We start from the raw sequence: 22,171 nt of genomic DNA on the forward strand, positions 1-22,171 counted from the left end.
ATGCCACCATTAAAGGGTAACTAAACTTTTAAAAGACGATTGACGTGTCAGAAGTTTTGAATGGTGGGGGTCAGAGCACTGTGGCCCCCACCCATCGCTAAAATGAAATGGCAGAAGCGCTTGTGTGAGAGCTCGGCTGCTTTGTTTCTGATCGGCTTTCCTTGGAGCGAGCGAGCGGTGTACGGACTCATAAACTTTCCATTCAGCCGATACACCGTGCCATGGAAAGCTGATCAGAAACTAAGAGGCACAGCGCTCACTCTTTTGTCGCTTCGTTTTAGCAAAGAGAAGATGTACAATAAGTTGGGCTATGTTGGCTGAAGAGGGCCTACATGCTGTTGTTGCACATGGGCCCTCAGTTGTCTGTGTACACTCCCGATCATTCTGTACTATGAGTTGCTGGCTGCATATCTATGAGATGCCTTCTGATATAATGAGCATTTATGTGAGCATCCTAGAGGAACACAGTGATGGGGACCATAAATGTACATGTGTAATAGGGTATTATGTGCTACTTCTGATTTTTTGTCTTCCAGTTCTCCATAGTGCTGGCCATGCAGTCAACATTTACATGTTTTCCATCACTCCTCTTAGTACCCTCTCCTGCATATTTCCCAAAGTTTTTATAGATGATGGGTGAGTTATGTACATTATGTTAATTGTGAAACAGAATTCCGAAGATGTAATATTAATGCATAGATAAAAATCCTGCTGAGCACTTATTACACTAAATACTCCAACTCTCCATGAATGAAACCATTGCACTGTAAACTAAAGTTATCGTTTTGGTTCAAGAGTATTTCAGATAGAATAAAGGACATTGTTAACAAATTGTATATCATAAGTTTTATTTTAAAGCCAATTTGTCAGGTCTCCTATGGTCCCCCATCTAATGACAACATATAATAATAGGAGAGACACTGAGCTTGGGGATATAAGGTCTTCAAGATTTTTGTTAACAAGATGTCAATGTTTCTCTTTTAAGGTCTGAAATTCCATATAAATATTACTGGTGGTTTTTCCAGACAATACCTGGTAAGTTTATAAAAAGCCATGTCTGTAAAACATTTATATCCTTTCAAAGCAAAGTCAGCTTATTTTAATATTTGCTCACATTTTTTCAGAGAAAACATGTCTAAATTCAACCCCATTTGGGCAGCAATACACTTAATAAATGATCCTTTAACTATGTAGGTAGCAAGGTCATATATATCGGGGGCACAAAGGTAGCAGTCACCTAGGCTAGCGGGGCCCTGTTATAGATTTTGCATTGGGGACAGAAGCTTTAAGTTACGCCTCTGATAAGAAGCAAAAGGATATTGCTGTATAAAGACACCCATATTCTTGTTCTTGGCAGATTGGGACCATTAAGTTCTAGAGATGCATATACATGTCTCAAGCCCTTGGAAGTGATTACACTAGATCTACATACAATTGTGCAGGTTTAGTGGTGTCGTTGATAGATTATTAACAAGCAGATACCCATCAATATTTAGACAGTTGCTTAGCCATCAACACAATTCAGTCATTAAGGCCCTGTTCACATGACGCTTAGCGGGAAAGCTCAAATTGAGTGTCTTTTTGACCTTCGTCTGGCCGGTATACATTAGTACACCGCAAACAAAAGGTATGGAATAATGCAGTGGACACTGCTTTTCCGTAGAACGGAATCTAGTAAAGAAACGTACACTATGTAGAATACATATTTTACAATGGGACCCTATGGGGGACGTTACCGTCTCTATGCCCCTATAGTGGGATACATCACAGGCCTCCTTCAGAGGTATACAATCCTCCTGACTTGTACCTTTGACGGCTCTATGCAGAATGGTAGGGAATAAAACTGTGGGACAGTGCCCATGTTACTGTTTGAACTGGGCTGTTACTCCTTGTTTGCTCTATATTGACTTCTGCTGACCCTAATCTTACTTTCAAGTGGTGTGGCTCTGTTGACATTACCATCGTAATGGTTGTGGCTGGATTTCAATCCACGAGCGGCGGTGGGTTAGTGCTGTACTCAGCGGGTGCAGCCTATTCACCTGCAGCTCAGAGATACTAAAGGAAGTACTGACATTTCAGCATGTATTGGGGGCAAACTGGACACGTGACTGCTAGGATCACAAGTCCTGTCTGGGGGTAATATGACAGCGGTTCTGCTACCGCTTTTGGCTCTGCCAGGGGCATTAGGGGGGGGGGGAGTGGGCATCCTCCTATGTGTAATAAAGAGTATTCTGTACTGCAAAGTGACGTAAAAAAATTGTGCATTTTTTTTTACAATGGCAGCATGGTTGATGTATCCCACTCTATGTCTATACAGTGAAATACGTTGCGGTCTTCCATCTGAGGTATACCATTAACCCAGGGCTGGTCTTAGACAAAGTGTGGCCCTGGGCAAAGTTAAGAGTAGGACCCCAAATGCTGAATTAGGGCCTCTCCACATCTGTGTCAAGGTTCCATTGATAGCTTCCATCAGAACTTTTCGTCAGGGGAACCTATGAACGGAAGTTAAATGGAAACCATAGCTTTCCATTTGCATTACCTTTTATTTCAATGGTAATGTTTCCGTGGCAAATGGTTTCCGTTCTGTAAGGTTTCCGTTGTTTTGGCGGAAACAATAGTGCAGTCGACTGCAACGGGAGCATTACCATTGAAATCAATGGTGATACAAATGGAAGCTATGGTTTCCGTTTGGTTAACACACTCTTACTATATCAATAATGCAGTCAATTCAGAAGGCGGTGTGCAGAGTACTGCATCACTGATTTCTAGCACGTCCTGGAGTTTTGCAAGCCCCATAGCATATGTCCCCCCCTCACACAAAAAAATTATCTATATACATATAGTTATTATATCATGCAACTATACCAAATTAAATACTTTGTGCATACTAAACACAACTCACTATTATACGACCAATATTACCAATAATAACACAATATAAAGTTCAAATAATACTGCCACACTATAACCATATAGTGACTGAATAATACCTTCATACTGTTACTGAATTGTACCTCCACACCATAACCACATAGTGACTGAATAATACCCCCATACTGCTACTGAATAATACCAACACACCATAACCACATAGTGACTGAATAATACCCCCATACTGCTACTGAATAATACCGCCACACCATAACCACATAGTGACTGAATAATACCCCATACTGTTACTGAATAATACCAACACACCATAACCACATAGTGACTGAATAATACCCCCATACTGTTACTGAATAATACCGCCACACCATAACCACATAGTGACTGAATAATACCCCATATTGTTACTGAATAATACCGCCACACCATAACCACATAGTGACTGAAAAACAGCCCCATACTGTTACTGAATAATAACGCCCCACCATAACCACATAGTGACTGAATAATTCCCGCATACTATTACTAAGTAATACCACCACACCATAACCACAGTGACAGAATAATACCCCCATATTGTTACTGAATTATACTGCCACGCCATAACCACATACTGACTGAATAATACATCCATACTGTTACTGAATAATACCTCCACACCATAGTCACATAGTGAATCAATATTACCTCCACACTGTTACTGAATAATACCTCCACACCATTACCACAGTGAATGAATAATAACTCCACACTGTTACTGAATAATACCTCCACACCATAACCACAGTGAATGAATAATAACCCCAAACTGTTACTGAATAATACCTCCACACCATAACCGCATAGTGACAGAATAATACCCCCATACTGTTACTGAATAATACCACCAAACCATAACCACATAGTGACTGAATAAAACCACAATACTGTTACTGAATAATACCTCCACACCATAACCACATAGTGACGGAATTATACACCCATATCGTTTCTGAATAATACCGCCACACCATAACCACATAGTGACTGAATTTATACCCCCATATAGTTTCTGAATAATACCGCCACACGATAACCACATAGTGACAGAATAATGCTCCCGTATTGTTACTGAATAATACCACCACACCATAACCACATATTGACTGAATAATACCCCCATTCTGTTACTGAATAATACCGCCACACCATAACCACATAGGGACTGAATAATACCCCCATACTGTTACTGAATAATACCGCCACAACATAACCACATGGTGACTGAATAATACCCCCATACTGTTACTAAATAATACTCCCACACATAACCACATAAGGACTGAATAATATCCCCATGCTGTTACTGAATAATACCACCACACCATAACCACATAGTGACTGAAGAATCCCCCCATGCTGTTACTAAATAATACCGCCACACCATAACCATGGAGCGACAGAATAATACTGCCATATTGTTACTGAATAATACCGCCATACCATAACCACATAGCGACTGAATAATACCCCATATTGTTACTGAATAATACTGCTACACCATAACCCCATTGTGACTGAATAATTCCCCCATGGTGTTACTGAATGATACCGCTACACCATAACTACATAGTGACTAAATAATACCCCCATGATGTTACTGAATAATACTTCTACACCATAACCACAGTGACTGAATAATACCCCTATACTGTTACTGAATAATACTCCAACACCATAACCACATAGTGACTGAATAATCCCCCCATGCTGTTACTAAATAATACCGCCACACCATAACTATGGAGCGACAGAATAATACTGCCATATTGTTACTGAATAATACCGCCATACCATAACCACATAGCGACTGAATAATACCCCATATTGTTACTGAATAATACTGCCACACCATAACCACATAGTGATGGAATAATACCCCATATTGTTACTGAATAATACTGCCACACCATAAGCACATAGTGACAGAATAATACCCCCATACTGTTACTAAATAATACTCCCACACCATAACCACATAGTTCATGAATAATATGCCCATGCTGTTACCGCCACACCATAACCACATAGTGACTGAATAATTCCCCCATACTGTTACTGAATAATACCTCCACACCATAACCTCATAGTGACAGAATAATACCCCCATACTGTTACTGAATAATACCACCACACCATAACCACATAGAGATGGAATAATACCCCCATATTGTTACTGAATAATACTGCCACACCATAACCACAGTGACTAAATAATACCCCCATACTGTTACTGAATAATGTTCACAAACCATAACCACATAGTGACTGAATAATACCCCATGCTGTTACTAAATAGTACTGCCACAACATAACCACATGGTGACTGAATAATAACCCTACTAAATAATACTCCCACACCATAAACACATAGCGACTGAATAATATCCCCATACTGTTACTGAATAATGCCTCCACACCATAGCCCCATAGTGACTAAATAATACCCCCATATTATTACTGAATAATATCGCCACACCATAAAAACATAGCGACAGAATAATGCCCCGATACTGTTTCTGAATAATACCGCCACACCATAACTAGATAGTGAATGAGTATTACCTCCATACTGTTACTATATAATACCTCCACACCATAAACACATAGTGATTGAATAATACCGCCAATCTGTTACTGAATAATACTTCCACACCATAACCACATAGTGACATAATAATACCCCCATACTGTTACTGAATAACACCACGCCACCATAACCACAGAGCGACTGAATAATGCCCCATATTGTTACTATATAATACCGCCACACCATAACCACATAGTGACTGAATAATACCCCCAAAATGTTACTGAATAATACTCCCACACCATAACCACATAGTGACTGAATAATACCCCCACACTGTTACTGAATAATACCTCCACACCATAACCACATAGTGACTGAATAATGCCCCCATAGTGTTACTGAATAATACCACCACACAATAACATAGGGACTGAATAATGCCCCCATACTGTTACTGAATAAAAACCACTATACAAAGAGCAATATTACCACCATATAGTGACCATATATTGGTAGATGTCTGTTATACACAGAAGCTCTGCAGACGATATTACGATATGAAGTGATTACAGCACATTTATATCCAGTGAGTCAGTGGTGATGTTTTCTCTGATTAGAGTTGTTCACTTTCCCTTTTTTTTCTCCATCTGACCCAGACCCCTGTGACGACTTATTCCAGCCATGACTCGTCTCTGCAGAATTTGACACACAGACATGTTGGTTTGTAGTTTTTCCAGCACCCTCCACAGTGCCCCAGATGGTAATAATGATCCCTCAGTGCTCGACACAGCCCCCTGTAGAGAGCGCCAAAAACAGCCCCCTGTAGATAGCACCACAGCCCCCCCTGCTACACAGTGCCACACAGCCCCCCTTAGTAGATAGTGCCACATAGCCCCCCCTTAGTAAATAGTGCCACACAGTCCCCCTTTTATATAGTGCCACACAGCCCCCTCCCTTGTATATAGAGACACACAGCCCCCCTTAGTTGATAGTGTCACATAGCACCCCCTTTAGTAGATAGTGCCACACAGCCCCGCTTCTATATAGTGCCACACAGCCCCCTCCCTTGTATATAGTGCCACACAGCCCCCCTCCCTTGTATATAGTGCCACATGGCCCACCTCCCTTGTATCTAGTGCCACAAACCCCCCTTAGTAGATAGTGCCACACAGCCCCCTGTAGATCGTGCCAAAAACAGACCCCTGTAGATAGTGCCACACACAGCTCCTGTAGATATTGCCACACAGAGACCTTTGTACAGTGCGCCACACACAGCCCCCTGTATATAGTGCCACACACATTCCCCATATAGATAGCGCTACAATGCCCTCCCCCTTGTAAATAGTGTCATACAGCCCCCTAGTTTATAGTATCACACAGCCCCCTTTACTATAGTGCCACAGAGCCCCCCTTGTATATAGTGCCACACAGCTCCCCCCTTGTGTATAGTCCATACAGCCCCTTGTATATAGTGCCACACAGCCCCCCTTGTATATAGTGCCACACAGCCCCCCTTGTATATAGTAACACACAGCCCCCCTTATATATAGTGCCACACATCTCTCCCCTTGTATGTAGTGCCACAAAGCCCTCTCCCTTGTATATAGTGCCACGAAGCCCTCTCCCTTGTATATAGTGCCACATAGCCCCCTTGTATAAAGTTCCACACAGCCCCCTTGTATATAGTGCCACACAACTCCCCATCCCTTGTATATAGTGCCACACAGTGCCCCTCCATTGTATATAGTGCCACACAGCAATCCCCCTCTGTATAATGCTACGAGCCCCCCCCCCCCCCAATAAACCTCTGGGCTGGACACCTGCACAGACCAGCGACACTTGCGCAGACCCCAGTTTGCCCCCCCCCCTATTTCGCCCTGCATATACCTCCGACATAGGCTCAAAACGTGACGTGAAGAGGGCCTCAACCAGTTTTTAACAATATTTGCCTTTAATATAAATAACAAAAGAATAATTGACTGGAACGTCATAGGGAACCCTGCAGCCTAAATGAAAAAATGCTGTGTTTTTTTTTGTTTTGTTTTTTATTTGTACTCACCTAGCCTCTATTTCCCCCAGGGCTCTTATATCTGGGCTGCCACATTAGAAAGCAGTGGGTGGGCAGGCAATGTTGAGTTATGTTAGATGCTGTGCCTGACAGCTTTATTTGATCAGACTGTGCTGACACCTATGAGGGTATGTTCACACGCTTAGCAAAAAACATTTAAAAATACGGAGCTGCTTTCAAGCGAAAACAGCTCCTGATTTTCAGACGTTTTTTATTCAAACTCACATTTTTTTTAACACAACCGTTTTTCCCCAAAAAAATACCCCGTTGGTACAGATTGCCATTTTTCCCATTGAATTCAATGGGCAGATGTTTGGATGCATTCTGCTTCCAATTTGAACATACCTTCACAGGTAACAGCACAGTCTTAAATTGCTGCTTCTCCCATATTGCCACTGAAGAGAAGTGGTAGTCTGAATGGTTTAACTACATCCATCTCCATGGCCACCAAATTGCGGAAAATGGCGAACAGCTGCTAGCTAGGTCTAAGGACAAAAAGGATGTCGGGGCTGATTATAGCTATTCAGCTCTGACATCATATCTAAAGTGATTAGATTCCTAGATAATAACAACGGGCTGGTTTCCGTTATTCCTTGTCGTATTAAAAATGTAATTTTAGAAAGGAAGGATTGATATATAAAACATAGCTTTTATTTAAGCCCATAAAATATAGGTTACTTAAAAGATTTTTGTATTTTTATTAGCTTGGAGCGACTAGCTAAAATTATAGGGAAACAATTTAGAAATATCTAGGGACAGGTTCCAGCGATAACAGGGACATTCTTCTAAGAACGGGTGCTGGGGAATGTTATCAACAGCTAAGGAAATTGCAGATTAGCTATAGGGAAAAAGACTGAGCACCACTGTACAAGCCTAATGGAATCAATGCTATTGCCACCAAACTCTGGAATCGAATACCTAGTGCTCATTAATTTGAGTGTTTATGTTTTGTATGTCAGTGTGTTAAATACTAATAAAAATACAAAAATCTTTTAAGTAACCTATACTTTATGGGTAGAGATGAGCGAACTTATGAAAAGTTCGGTTCGGCTAGTTCGCCGAATTTCACGAAAAAGTTAGATTCGGACCGAACTAGTTCTGACCGAACCTGTAATTTCCGTGCGCCGAGTATGGTACTGTCCAGGGTGCTGAAAGAGTTAATGGGCTACACTAACTCTTTCAGCAACCTTGACAGTACCATGCTTGGCACGCGGAAAATACTATTTTAATGTAATAAAAATAAAAAAGAAAATACGTTCATACTTACATTCCTCCTGTCCGGCCTCCAGCGATGACGTTTCATCCATGTCGCCGCTGTGACAAATCACAGGCTGTAGTGGCGGTCACGCACGTCAGGATGACGTCAGAAGGCCGGCCTCCAGGGATGACGCTTCATCCCACGTGACCGCCTCTGCAGCCAATCACAGGCTGCAGCGGCCTCTGCAGCCAATCACAGGCTGCAGCGGCCTCTGCAGCCAATCACACGCTCCTCTCCTGAAATACTCTGTGCTGCCTTAAACTCTGTGGACAGGTCAGGATCCTGTTTCTTTTAAATGCTGCTGGGGAACCCGCTCGATCCACTATATAAGGCTGCGCTACAGTTCAGCATTTAAAAGAAACAGGATCCTGACCTGTCCACGGAGTTTAAGGCAGCACAGAGTATTTCAAGAGATGAGCGTGCAGATTCAGTGCTGCTGTGAACTCTGCTCTTACCATTACGTAGCTCTCAGTCTGTTACCTCTCCTCCACTCCTGTCCTCAATAACACCTTTACATGATTGGCAAGTCACCACGTAATGGTAAGAGCAGAGTACACAGCAGCACAGAATATTTCAGGAGAGGAGCGTGCGGATCTTGTGTGGGGTGGTGACTTGCCAATCATGTGAAGGTGTTATTGAGGACAGGAGTGGAGGAGAGGTAACAGACTGAGCTACGTAATGGTAAGAGCAGGGTTCACAGCAGCACAGAATATTTCAGGAGAGGAGCGTGCAGATTCTGTGCTGCTGTGAACTCTGCTTTTACCATTACGTAGCTCAGTCTGTTACCTCTCCTCCACTCCTGTCCTCAATAACACCTTCACATGATTGGCAAGTCACCACCCCGCACAAGATCCGCACGCTCATCTCCTGAAATACTCTGTGCTGCTGTGACCTCTGCTCTTACCATTACGTGGTGACTTGCCAATCATGTGAAGGTGTTATTGAGGACAGGAGTGAAGGAGAGGTAACAGACTGAGAGCTACGTAATGGTAAGAGCAGAGTTCACAGCAGCACTGAATCTGCACGCTCCTCTCCTGAAATACTCTGTGCTGCTGTGAACTCTGCTCTGACCATTACGTAACTCAGTCTGTTACCTCTCCTCCACTCCTGTCCTCAATAACACCTTAACATGATTGGCAAGTCACCACCCCGCACAAGATCCGCACGCTCATCTCCTGAAATACTCTGTGCTGCCTTAAACTCTGTGGACAGGTCAGTATCCTGTTTTTTTTAAATGCTGCACTGTGGCGCAGCCTTATATAGTGGATCAAGCGGGTTCCCCAGCAGCATTTAAAAGAAACAGGATCCTGACCTGTCCACAGAGTTTAAGGCAGCACAGAGTATTTCAGGAGATGAGCACGGGCGGCCACGGGCAGCCGGTCGTTTTACCGAGCCATGCTCCCATTATAAAGTATAGGAGCACGGCCCGTAAAATAAAAAAATAGAACATGTTTTATCTTTTTAACGGCACGTGCACCTTCCCGTGAGAAAACGGGAAGGTACCCGTGGCTAACAGAAGTCTATGGGCCCGCTATTTCGGGTCGTAATTACGACCCGTAATAACGGGTGTTTTTACGGTCATGTGCATGAGGCCCCGTAATGACGGGTGGCTACATGTGTGCACCCGTCATTACGGCAGCGTTGCTAGGCGACGTCAGTAAATAGTCACTGTCCAGGGTGCTGAAAGAGTTAACTGATCGGCAGTAACTGTTTCAGCACCCTGGACAGTGAATTCCGATCACAATATAGAGTAACCTGTAAAAAAAAAAAGACGTTCATACTTACCGAGAACTTTCTGCTTCCTCCAGTCTAGTCTCCTGGCCATTGCCTTGGTGACGCGTCCCTCTCGACATCCGGCCCGACATTCCTGGATGACGTTACAGCCCATGTGACCGCTGCAGCCAATCACAGGCTGCAGAGGTCTCTGCAGCCAATCACAGGCTGCCGCGTCAGAAAAGAAGGTCGGACTGGAGGAAGAAGAGGGACTCATCACCAAGACAACGACCGGGTACGTATGAAATGCTTTTTATTTTATTTTTAATCAGCAGCCTCTTTTCTCTATTAGTGATTGATAGAGACAAGTGGCTGCCGATTTGTATAATATTTTTGACCGGGTTCGGTCAAAACGTGTTCGGCCGAACCCGGTGAAGTTCGGATTCGCTGCAAACCGAACTTTTCCCGATGTTCGGACCGAAACCGGGTTCGGTTGTCCCGGTTCGCTCATCTCTATTTATGGGCTTAAGTTGGGAAACTGGAAAAAAAATCTTTGTGGAATAGGAAAAAAACTGCGATTCCTCAATCTGTTGAGGAATGTAGTTTTTACGTACGATAAAAATTGCACGTTATCTTTATTCTACATCGCGGGGGGGGGGACGATGAGCTGTCAGAGGGGGGTGCCCCCCTCTTTCTAACGTCTTAGATGCTGCAATTGTAATTGATCGCAGCATCTAAGGGGTTAAACTGCCAAGAACAGCACAATTGCTGTTCCTGGCTGTTAGTCCCAGGTGTCGACTGTAATACATAGCTGACACCTGCTGCGTACGCTGCAGGCTCTGTGGATGAGCCCGCTCCAAACATCACCCCCGAACCACGACGTGGTATTACGTCATGGTCCGGGTAGGGGTTAAAGAAGCACTCCAGCTATTTATTTATTTTTGCCTATATAGTGCAGCATAGGCTATTATTAAAAAATAATGTGTAATCTCTTTTGTATACATGTTTTAGTTGATATGCTATTTATTGGTTGTCTGCCATCTTGGTTACTTCTTCCCCTCTGGTATGGTTCCCCTAGTGCAGCCTACATTTCCCATGATGCCCCTGTCTTTGCAGAGGGGACGGAGTCTCATCACACTGTTTGTGATAACTTTCATTCTGTCGTTTTTTACACAGGAGGCAGTGAGAAGCAACATCTCTGCACTTGGCACTCACAGATTGTATAGACAATAGTTAGTGTCAGGGGAGCTTTATAACTCTACAGCTAATCACTGTATGGACTCACCTATTATATCAGTGCACTCCTGCTCCCTTATATAGGGCAGAAATGATCTCTTTAGCAGCACTACCATTTGAAGTGTTTTGCCAAATGTGTGCCCCATCATTTTTTGGCTACAATTAAACCAAACAGATTTAAGCTTTTACTTTTACAAAGCAGGACTGAAATTAACAATAGGGCCCGGTTGGTTGCTCTAGTCACCACTAACACCTTCTTAGCACTTTTAATAAATGAGACCTTGTGCTTGTAAATACATCTTACTATTCACATTAAGCAGTAGTAAAGTTTATTCTTTCATCTGTTGAAGGAACATCTTTTCATTTACAATCTAGTTCTTGTAATACAAGACATCATAAATGCTGACGCAAGTCTTTTTTTCTTCTTCTTCAGGATTTACTGGGGTTTTGCTCTTGGGTATTCTAGCATTGATGTATGTCTTTGCATCCCGACATTTCAGACGCATCAGTTTTCGTGGATTTTGGTTGACCCATCATTTATATATATTGATGTATCTTTTGGTAAGCTGAAGTCTTCAAACAACATAATGTCTAATGAAGTAATAGAAACTGTTTTTTTTGTTTAGTTTACTAGTAGAGATGAGCGAACTTATGAAAAGTTCGGTTCGGCAAGTTCGCCGAATTTCGTGCAAAAGTTCGATTCGGACCGAACTAGTTCTGACCGAACCTGTAATACAAGAAAGCCCCTAAAAATCGTGTATAACACTGTTTTAAAGCCCTAGAAGCCCTGTATAACACTCTTAGGTCACCCATGAGTGTATCCAAGTACTTTTGAGCTGTCTTTAATGCAAAGTTGGTGTCAAAGTTACGCCAACATGTATGGCTCTAGGAAAACGGATGGGACACGGAGATAACTAACAGAAACCACTGCACTTGTGCATGTTGTATGCTTAATGCATTGTTAAAAAAGGTACAAAAATTTACCATTTTAGGCGGCTGATGCCTGCCAGGGTTCATACATATAAGGTGGTAAAAGAAGAAGCAATGGCTTTTGACAAGCCCTCCAAAAATTGACCCTTTTTATTGGCAGATGCCTGCCGGGGTTCATCCATACATGGATGTAAAAGCAACAAGCAATGGCTTTTCACAAGCCCTCCAAAAATTGACCCTTTTTATTGGCAGATGCCTGCCGAGGTTCTTCCATACATGGATGTAAAAGCAACAAGCAATGGCTTTTCACAAGCCCTCCAAAAATTGACCCTTTTTATTGGCAGATGCCTGCCGGGGTTCTTCCATACATTGATGTAAAAGCAACAAGCAATGGCTTTTGACAAGCCCTCCAAAAATTGACCCTTTTTATTGGCAGATGCCTGCCGGGGTTCTTCCATACATGGATGTAAAAGCATTAAAGCAACAAGCAATGGCTTTTCACAAGCCCTCCAAAAATTGACCCTTTTTATTGGCAGATGCCTGCCGGGGTTCTTCCATACATGGATGTAATAGCATTAAAGCAACAAGCAATGGCTTTTCACAAGCCCTCCAAAAATTGACCCTTTTTATTGGCAGATGCCTGCCGGGGTTCTTCCATACATGGATGTAAAAGCATTAAAGCAACAAGCAATGGCTTTTCACAAGCCCTCCAAAAATTGACCCTTTTTATTGGCAGATGCCTGCCGGGGTTCTTCCATACATGGATGTAAAAGCATTAAAGCAACAAGCAATGGCTTTTCACAAGCCCTCCAAAAATTGACCCTTTTTATTGGCAGATGCCTGCCGGGGTTCTTCCATACATTGATGTAAAAGCATTAAAGCAACAAGCAATGGCTTTTCACAAGCCCTCCAAAAATTGACCCTTTTTATTGGCAGATGCCTGCCGGGGTTCTTCCATACATGGATGTAAAAGCATTAAAGCAACAAGCAATGGCTTTTCACAAGCCCTCCAAAAATTGACCCTTTTTATTGGCAGATGCCTGCCGGGGTTCTTCCATACATGGATGTAAAAGCAACAAGCAATGGCTTTTCACAAGCCCTCCAAAAATTGACCCTTTTTATTGGCAAGGGTGAGTAGTAGCAGCACATTAAAAGACACTGGACGACAGTCACAGGACAAAGCCCTGTGGTGGGGCAGGCCTGCTTGTAGCAGACGGGCGGCAGTGGAGGTTTATTGGTGGTAGTAGTCGAGGTAGCCAACACAGACAGCAAGGGTGCAAGCAGTAGTAGCAGTAGTAGCAGCACATTAAAAAAAGAGACTGGACAGTCAGAGGAGGACAAAGCCCTGTGGTGGGGCAGGCCTCAGGCCTGCTTGTAGCAGACGGGCGGCAGTGGAGGTGTATTGGTGGTAGTAGTCGAGGTAGCCAACACAGACAGCAAGGGTGCAAGCAGTAGTAGCAGTAGTAGCAGCACATTAAAAAAAGAGACTGGACAGTCAGAGGAGGGCAAAGCCCTGTGGTGGGGCAGGCCTCAGGCCTGCTTGTAGCAGACGGCAGTGGAGGTGTATTGGTGGTAGTAGAGGTAGACTAGCCAACACAGACAGCAAGGGTGGTAGGACTGGTAGTAGCAGCAGCACATTAAAAAAAGAGACTGGACGACAGTCACAGGACATAGCCCTGTGGTGGGGTAGGCCTGCTTGTAGCAGACGGGCGGCAGTGTAGGTGTATTGGTGGTATTAGAGGTAGCCAACACAGACAGCAAGGGTGCAAGCAGTAGTAGCAGTAGTAGCAGCACATTAAAAAAAAGAGAGACTGGACAGTCACAGGAGGACAAAGCCCTGTGGTGGGGCAGGCCTCAGGCCTGCTTGTAGCAGACGGGCGGCAGTGGAGGTGTATTGGTGGTAGACTGGTAGTAGCCGAGGTAGCCAACACAGACAGCAAGGGTGCAAGCAGTAGTAGCAGTAGTAGCAGCACATTAAAAAAAGAGACTGGACAGTCAGAGGAGGGCAAAGCCCTGTGGTGGGGCAGGCCTCAGGCCTGCTTGTAGCAGACGGGCGGCAGTGGAGGTGTATTGGTGGTAGTAGTCGAGGTAGCCAACACAGACAGCAAGGGTGCAAGCAGTAGTAGCAGTAGTAGCAGCACATTAAAAAAAGAGACTGGACAGTCAGAGGAGGGCAAAGCCCTGTGGTGGGGCAGGCCTCAGGCCTGCTTGTAGCAGACGGGCGGCAGTGGAGGTGTATTGGTGGTAGTAGTCGAGGTAGCCAACACAGACAGCAAGGGTGCAAGCAGTAGTAGCAGTAGTAGCAGCACATTAAAAAAAGAGACTGGACAGTCAGAGGAGGGCAAAGCCCTGTGGTGGGGCAGGCCTCAGGCCTGCTTGTAGCAGACGGGCGGCAGTGGAGGTGTATTGGTGGTAGTAGTCGAGGTAGCCAACACAGACAGCAAGGGTGCAAGCAGTAGTAGCAGTAGTAGCAGCACATTAAAAAAAGAGACTGGACAGTCAGAGGAGGGCAAAGCCCTGTGGTGGGGCAGGCCTCAGGCCTGCTTGTAGCAGACGGGCGGCAGTGGAGGTGTATTGGTGGTAGTAGTCGAGGTAGCCAACACAGACAGCAAGGGTGCAAGCAGTAGTAGCAGTAGTAGCAGCACATTAAAAAAAGAGACTGGACAGTCAGAGGAGGACAAAGCCCTGTGGTGGGGCAGGCCTCAGGCCTGCTTGTAGCAGACGGGCGGCAGTGGAGGTGTATTGGTGGTAGTAGTCGAGGTAGCCAACACAGACAGCAAGGGTGCAAGCAGTAGTAGCAGTAGTAGCAGCACATTAAAAAAAGAGACTGGACAGTCAGAGGAGGGCAAAGCCCTGTGGTGGGGCAGGCCTCAGGCCTGCTTGTAGCAGACGGCAGTGGAGGTGTATTGGTGGTAGTAGAGGTAGACTAGCCAACACAGACAGCAAGGGTGGTAGGACTGGTAGTAGCAGCAGCACATTAAAAAAAGAGACTGGACGACAGTCACAGGACATAGCCCTGTGGTGGGGTAGGCCTGCTTGTAGCAGACGGGCGGCAGTGTAGGTGTATTGGTGGTATTAGAGGTAGCCAACACAGACAGCAAGGGTGCAAGCAGTAGTAGCAGTAGTAGCAGCACATTAAAAAAAAGAGAGACTGGACAGTCACAGGAGGACAAAGCCCTGTGGTGGGGCAGGCCTCAGGCCTGCTTGTAGCAGACGGGCGGCAGTGGAGGTGTATTGGTGGTAGACTGGTAGTAGCCGAGGTAGCCAACACAGACAGCAAGGGTGCAAGCAGTAGTAGCAGTAGTAGCAGCACATTAAAAAAAGAGACTGGACAGTCAGAGGAGGGCAAAGCCCTGTGGTGGGGCAGGCCTCAGGCCTGCTTGTAGCAGACGGGCGGCAGTGGAGGTGTATTGGTGGTAGTAGTCGAGGTAGCCAACACAGACAGCAAGGGTGCAAGCAGTAGTAGCAGTAGTAGCAGCACATTAAAAAAAGAGACTGGACAGTCAGAGGAGGGCAAAGCCCTGTGGTGGGGCAGGCCTCAGGCCTGCTTGTAGCAGACGGGCGGCAGTGGAGGTGTATTGGTGGTAGACTGGTAGTAGCCGAGGTAGCCAACACAGACAGCAAGGGTGCAAGCAGTAGTAGCAGTAGTAGCAGCACATTAAAAAAAGAGACTGGACAGTCAGAGGAGGGCAAAGCCCTGTGGTGGGGCAGGCCTCAGGCCTGCTTGTAGCAGACGGCAGTGGAGGTGTATTGGTGGTAGTAGAGGTAGACTAGCCAACACAGACAGCAAGGGTGGTAGGACTGGTAGTAGCAGCAGCACATTAAAAAAAGAGACTGGACGACAGTCACAGGACATAGCCCTGTGGTGGGGTAGGCCTGCTTGTAGCAGACGGGCGGCAGTGTAGGTGTATTGGTGGTATTAGAGGTAGCCAACACAGACAGCAAGGGTGCAAGCAGTAGTAGCAGTAGTAGCAGCACATTAAAAAAAAGAGAGACTGGACAGTCACAGGAGGACAAAGCCCTGTGGTGGGGCAGGCCTCAGGCCTGCTTGTAGCAGACGGGCGGCAGTGGAGGTGTATTGGTGGTAGTAGTCGAGGTAGCCAACACAGACAGCAAGGGTGCAAGCAGTAGTAGCAGTAGTAGCAGCACATTAAAAAAAGAGACTGGACAGTCACAGGAGGACAAAGCCCTGTAGTGGGGCAGGCCTCAGGCCTGCTTGTAGCAGATGGCAGTGTAGGTGTATTGGTGGTAGTAGAGGTACTAGCCAACACAGACAGCAAGGGTGCAAGCAGTAGTAGCAGTAGTAGCAGCACATTAAAAAAAGAGACTGGAGAGTCACAGGACAAAGCCCTCTGGTGGGGCAGGCCTGCTTGTAGCAGACGGCACTGGGGTGGATTGGTGGTAGAAGTAGTAGCAGCTGCAGCACCAACAGCGGCACATTAAAAAAAGAGTGGACAGGACAGAATCCCATAGTAGCAGGCGGCAGTAGCAGGCGGCAGCAGCAGCAGCAATGTAAGATCTAATCAGTGGCATCAGGCACAGGGGTTTTAAAATCCTCACCGATCCACGCTTGATTCATTTTCAGAAACGTGAGATTTTCCAAGCTGTTGGCGGACAATCTTGTTCGCTTAGGGGTGACGAAGCCCCCTGCTGCGCTGAATACCCTCTCTGACGCTACACTGGAGGGTGGACAAGACAGTACACCCATGGCAAACTGGGCCAGTTCTTGCCAATGATCCAATCTGCTGACCCAGAAGTCCATGGGGTCTGGGATCAGCATTTCTGACGGAGAAAGGGCACAGTCCAAGTACGAGTGAACCTGGTTGTTTAGGTGCTGCACCTGGAGATGGTGAACATCCCTTTGGTGACTAGTGCTACGATGTGTGTCAGGTCGGGGTATTGGATGTAAAAATGTTGTCATCATATTTTCCAAACTGAATTGGCTGCTGCTGCTGCTGCTGCTGCCGCTGCTGCCACGGCTGCCGCCTATTGCAGAGGTAGCTCTGCCAGAGGCGGTGGAACGATGAGACAGTGGGGAGCGGAGAGTGGCCCCCCGGTCAGACATGCTTGCAGCGGGTGTCTGCCGTTTGAAAGCCATGACAAGCTGGCTGCATAGCTTCTCTCTATAATAAGCCAATTTTGCCTCCCTCTCGGAAGGCGCAAAAAACTCCCCCATTCTGGCTTTATACCGAGGGTCTAAAAGTGTGGCTATCCAGTAGTCATCTCTTTGCTTCATGCTAACAATACGACAGTCAGCGCGCAAGTAACGAAGCATACAGCTCGCCATCCTGGCCAGCGTTTCAGAGGGCCCGGTTGGTTCCATCTCCGCCCCATACTGCCATGGTTGTCCATCATCAAGGTCGTCGTCAGACTCGTCATCACCACCATCACTGTCATGTTGTGCGGCTGCCTCGTCCCCTATCCCTTCCTGTGATTCCATCTCCAAATCCAGCTCCTCTTCAGGTCCTGTTTCCTCATCCTCCTCCTCCTCCTCAACATCCATAGCCAGATGTGATCCTTCCTCCATCCTTTGCTGAATCATCGCTGTGAGCGTTTGCTCCATAATGAATATCAGCGGCATAACATCGTTCATTCCGCTAGCGTCACGGCTCACAAATCGTGTGGCCTCTTCAAAGGGCCTCAAAACGCGACATGCGTCTCTAACCAGCTGCCAGTGCCTGAGCTCGAAATTACACTGGCTCCAAACGCTGCCCGTCTGCTGCATCAGGAAATCATTCACGGCTTTCCGCTGTTCGTACAGACGGTCCAACATGTGCAGGGTGGAATTCCATCGTGTTGGAACGTCGCAAATCAGGCTGTGTTCTGGGAGATTGTTTTGACGCTGCAAGTCCAGGAGGGCGTGCTTAAATGCATACGAACGTCTAAAGCGAACGCAAACCCTCCTGGACATGGCCAGCACACCCTTCAAACCAACATATGACTTTAAGAAGCGTGTTATGACCAGATTGATCACATGTGCCATGCAAGGAGCGTGTGTCAGGTGACCTAGACGCAGTGCAGCCACAACGTTCTTGCCGTTATCAGAGACAACATTGCCCAGTGTGAGTTTCAGAGGAGACAGCCAGCGTGCGATTTCCTCCTTGATGCACAGCAGCAGCTCCTGCCCTGTGTGGCTTTTCTCGCCCAGGCTCAGCAGGTGTAAGACAGCGTTGTGGCGCTTCACCTTGCACCTATGAAAAGAGGAGGGAGGAGGAGTGGAAGATACGCTGTGTCCTGTCGGGGACGGGAAGACCTCCAAGGAGGAAGGCAAGGAGGAGGAGGAGGAGTAGGAGGAGAAGGATGGTAGGCGCCTGGTGTCCGGAGTTGAACTAGAAACATACAAGCGTGGAGGTGGTAATGCCTGGCATTGCTGCGGTGGTGCATCGGACTGCAAAATATTGACCCAGTGGGCCGTGAAAGACATGTACTGTCCCTGCCCATAGTTGCTGCTCCACGTGTCGACGGTGGCATGTACCCTGCTGCACACGGATAATTGCAAGGACTTGGACACCTTTTCCTCCACATGCTTGTGCAAGGCAGGGACAGCTGTTTTGGAGAAGTAATGTCGGCTAGGTATTCGCCACCTAGGCTGAGCGCACGCCATCAATTGCTTGAAGCCGGCGGAGTCGACCAGGTGGTATGGCAGCGACTGCACCACCAACAACTTTGCCAGGTGTGAATTAAGCCGCACGACAAGTGGATGACTGGGTATATATTGTTGCTTATTGGACAACGATTCCGTAATGGATAACTGACGGGACATAGGAGGAGCACTAGATGACAGTGATGATGATGATGACAACGACATGGTGGATAAGGCCTGGCTACTACTTAGATGACAGGGACTCGGAGCAGCAGCAGCAGCGGAAGAGGGGTCTTCATTAGATGTACATGATGGTGGGGCATGTTGATTGTCCCACATGGCCTTGTGATGCCGTTCCATGTGTTTACGTAGAGCAGTAGTTCCTACATTGCTGCCCTGCCCACGCCTTACTTTCTGCTTGCAGATACGGCACTGTGCCATGTTTTCCTCCTCTGGGAAGGTACAGAAAAATTGCCACACGGCAGAGTACCGTAAAGAGGTAGTACCACGTCCACCACCACCACCACCACCACAACCACCCGAGCTTGCCCCTTGTCTGGCAGGCTTTTTTCGGGAACCTACACCAGCATCTGTGTCGCCGTCACCGGCTCCTGAGCTGACCCTACCGCTGCAACGTTTTGCAGATTGACTTCTGCCCCTACCTCGGCTTGGCTGTTTATCACATCCAGTGCCGCCACTACTACCCTCCTCCTCTGACGCCGTCATCACCTCGTCACCTGGTTCCCACGTCCTGTCTAAAACAACATCATCATCATAGCCTTCCTCATCATCCCCGCCACTTCTGTCACTGTGTTGTGAATGTGATGTGACATCATGGCGGGCTCCATGCCCCCCCTCATTACTGCGTCTGCCACCACGGCTACCACCACCAACACCCCCACTACCGCAGCTATGCGTCTCGGTCACCGCTTCCACCTCCACCACCGCCGCAACACACTCCGTTGGCTGACTCGCGGAAAACAAATCATCATCATCACTATGTTGTTCAGTATCTTCCTTCGCACCCGAGGAGATGTCTCTTAGGACTCTCAGGAAAGATGGCTTCCCGCTAGGAAGGGGGAGCGAAGACATAGATGATGGAATGGAAACGCTAGAAATACCTATATTACTACTGTCACCGTGCCAAGGAACTGTAGAGGATCTGGAATCCAACGAAACCTGGCTTGAAGCCAGATCGTCAGAGTCTTCCTGCTGAGATGACCGCGAGCCAGCCAACCAGTCCACAATGGCCGTATTGTCTAAAGTAACCCGCCCACCGGAGGAGATGGACAAGTCTGGCTTGCTGATACTACTACTAGCAGGCACATGGCAGCTGCTACTAGTGGAACTGGGCACATGTCTTGTGCCACAAATGCTGCTACTGGGTCTGGCACCAACAGATCCAACATTTGGACTGGAAGAGGAGACGGCATGGGTGTTTCTTCCTCTACCCCGTCCTTTCACAACCTTTTTTTTCCCAGACATTTCAGAGCCCCTTTTAAAAGCGTATTCACACACGGACACTGGCTTGGCAAATGGCAATGAATGAGAATTTCAATCAGCCTCGCTGCAGTGCACTCAGGGAATGCTGGGCCTTGTAGTACTACTAGGCTGCCTGTATGGCAAGTTGGATTGTTATTCCAGGGATGAGCCCCTTTTAAAAGCGTATTCACACACGGACACTGGCTTGGCAAATGGCAATGAATGAGAATTTCAATCAGCCTCGCTGCAGTGCACTCAGGGAATGCTGGGCCTTGTAGTACTACTAGGCTGCCTGTATGGCAAGTTGGATTGTTATTCCAGGGATGAGCCCCTTTTAAAAGCGTATTCACACACGGACACTGGCTTGGCAAATGGCAATGAATGAGAATTTCAATCAGCCTCGCTGCAGTGCACTCAGGGAATGCTGGGCCTTGTAGTACTACTACTACCACTACTACAAAGGCTGCCTGTATTGCAAGTTGGATGCAATGGGGATGAGCCCCTTCTAAAAGCGTATTCACACACGGACACTGGCTTGGCAAATGGCAATGAATGAGAATTTCAATCAGCCTCGCTGCAGTGCACTCAGGGAATGCTGGGCGTTGTAGTACTTCTAGGCTGCCTGTATGGCAAGTTGGATTGTTATCCTGTTAATAACGGCCAGGGATGAGCCCCTTTTAAAAGCGTATTCACACACGGACACTGGCTTGGCAAATGGCAATGAATGAGAATTTCAATCAGCCTCGCTGCAGTGCACTCAGGGAATGCTGGGCCTTGTAGTACTACTACTACCACTACTACAAAGGCTGCCTGTATTGCAAGTTGGATGCAATGGGGATGAGCCCCTTCTAAAAGCGTATTCACACACGGACACTGGCTTGGCAAATGGCAATGAATGAGAATTTCAATCAGCCTCGCTGCAGTGCACTCAGGGAATGCTGGGCCTTGTAGTACTACTAGGCTGCCTGTATGGCAAGTTGGATTGTTATTCCAGGGATGAGCCCCTTTTAAAAGCGTATTCACACACGGACACTGGCTTGGCAAATGGCAATGAATGAGAATTTCAATCAGCCTCGCTGCAGTGCACTCAGGGAATGCTGGGCCTTGTAGTACTACTACTACCACTACTACAAAGGCTGCCTGTATTGCAAGTTGGATGCAATGGGGATGAGCCCCTTCTAAAAGCGTATTCACACACGGACACTGGCTTGGCAAATGGCAATGAATGAGAATTTCAATCAGCCTCGCTGCAGTGCACTCAGGGAATGCTGGGCGTTGTAGTACTTCTAGGCTGCCTGTATGGCAAGTTGGATTGTTATCCTGTTAATAACGGCCAGGGATGAGCCCCTTTTAAAAGCGTATTCACACACGGACACTGGCTTGGCAAATGGCAATGAATGAGAATTTCAATCAGCCTCGCTGCAGTGCACTCAGGGAATG

The 22,171-nt window shown here is 46.5% G+C and overlaps 1 protein-coding gene across 1 annotated transcript in view; it reads left to right on the forward strand.

Moving 5' to 3' along the window:
- LOC142748069 (dual oxidase 1-like) overlaps positions 1-22,171 on the forward strand; it is a 131,658-nt gene that overhangs the window by 68,959 nt on the left and 40,528 nt on the right. Inside the window, exons 24-26 of the mRNA XM_075855192.1 lie at positions 537-636; positions 986-1,035; positions 12,170-12,297. Of these exons, the coding sequence (XP_075711307.1) occupies positions 537-636; positions 986-1,035; positions 12,170-12,297 (278 nt within the window). The remainder of the gene's footprint in view (positions 1-536; positions 637-985; positions 1,036-12,169; positions 12,298-22,171) is intronic.

Source organism: Rhinoderma darwinii, chromosome 3 (assembly GCF_050947455.1).
Source record: "Rhinoderma darwinii isolate aRhiDar2 chromosome 3, aRhiDar2.hap1, whole genome shotgun sequence".
Taxonomy (NCBI): domain Eukaryota; kingdom Metazoa; phylum Chordata; class Amphibia; order Anura; family Rhinodermatidae; genus Rhinoderma; species Rhinoderma darwinii.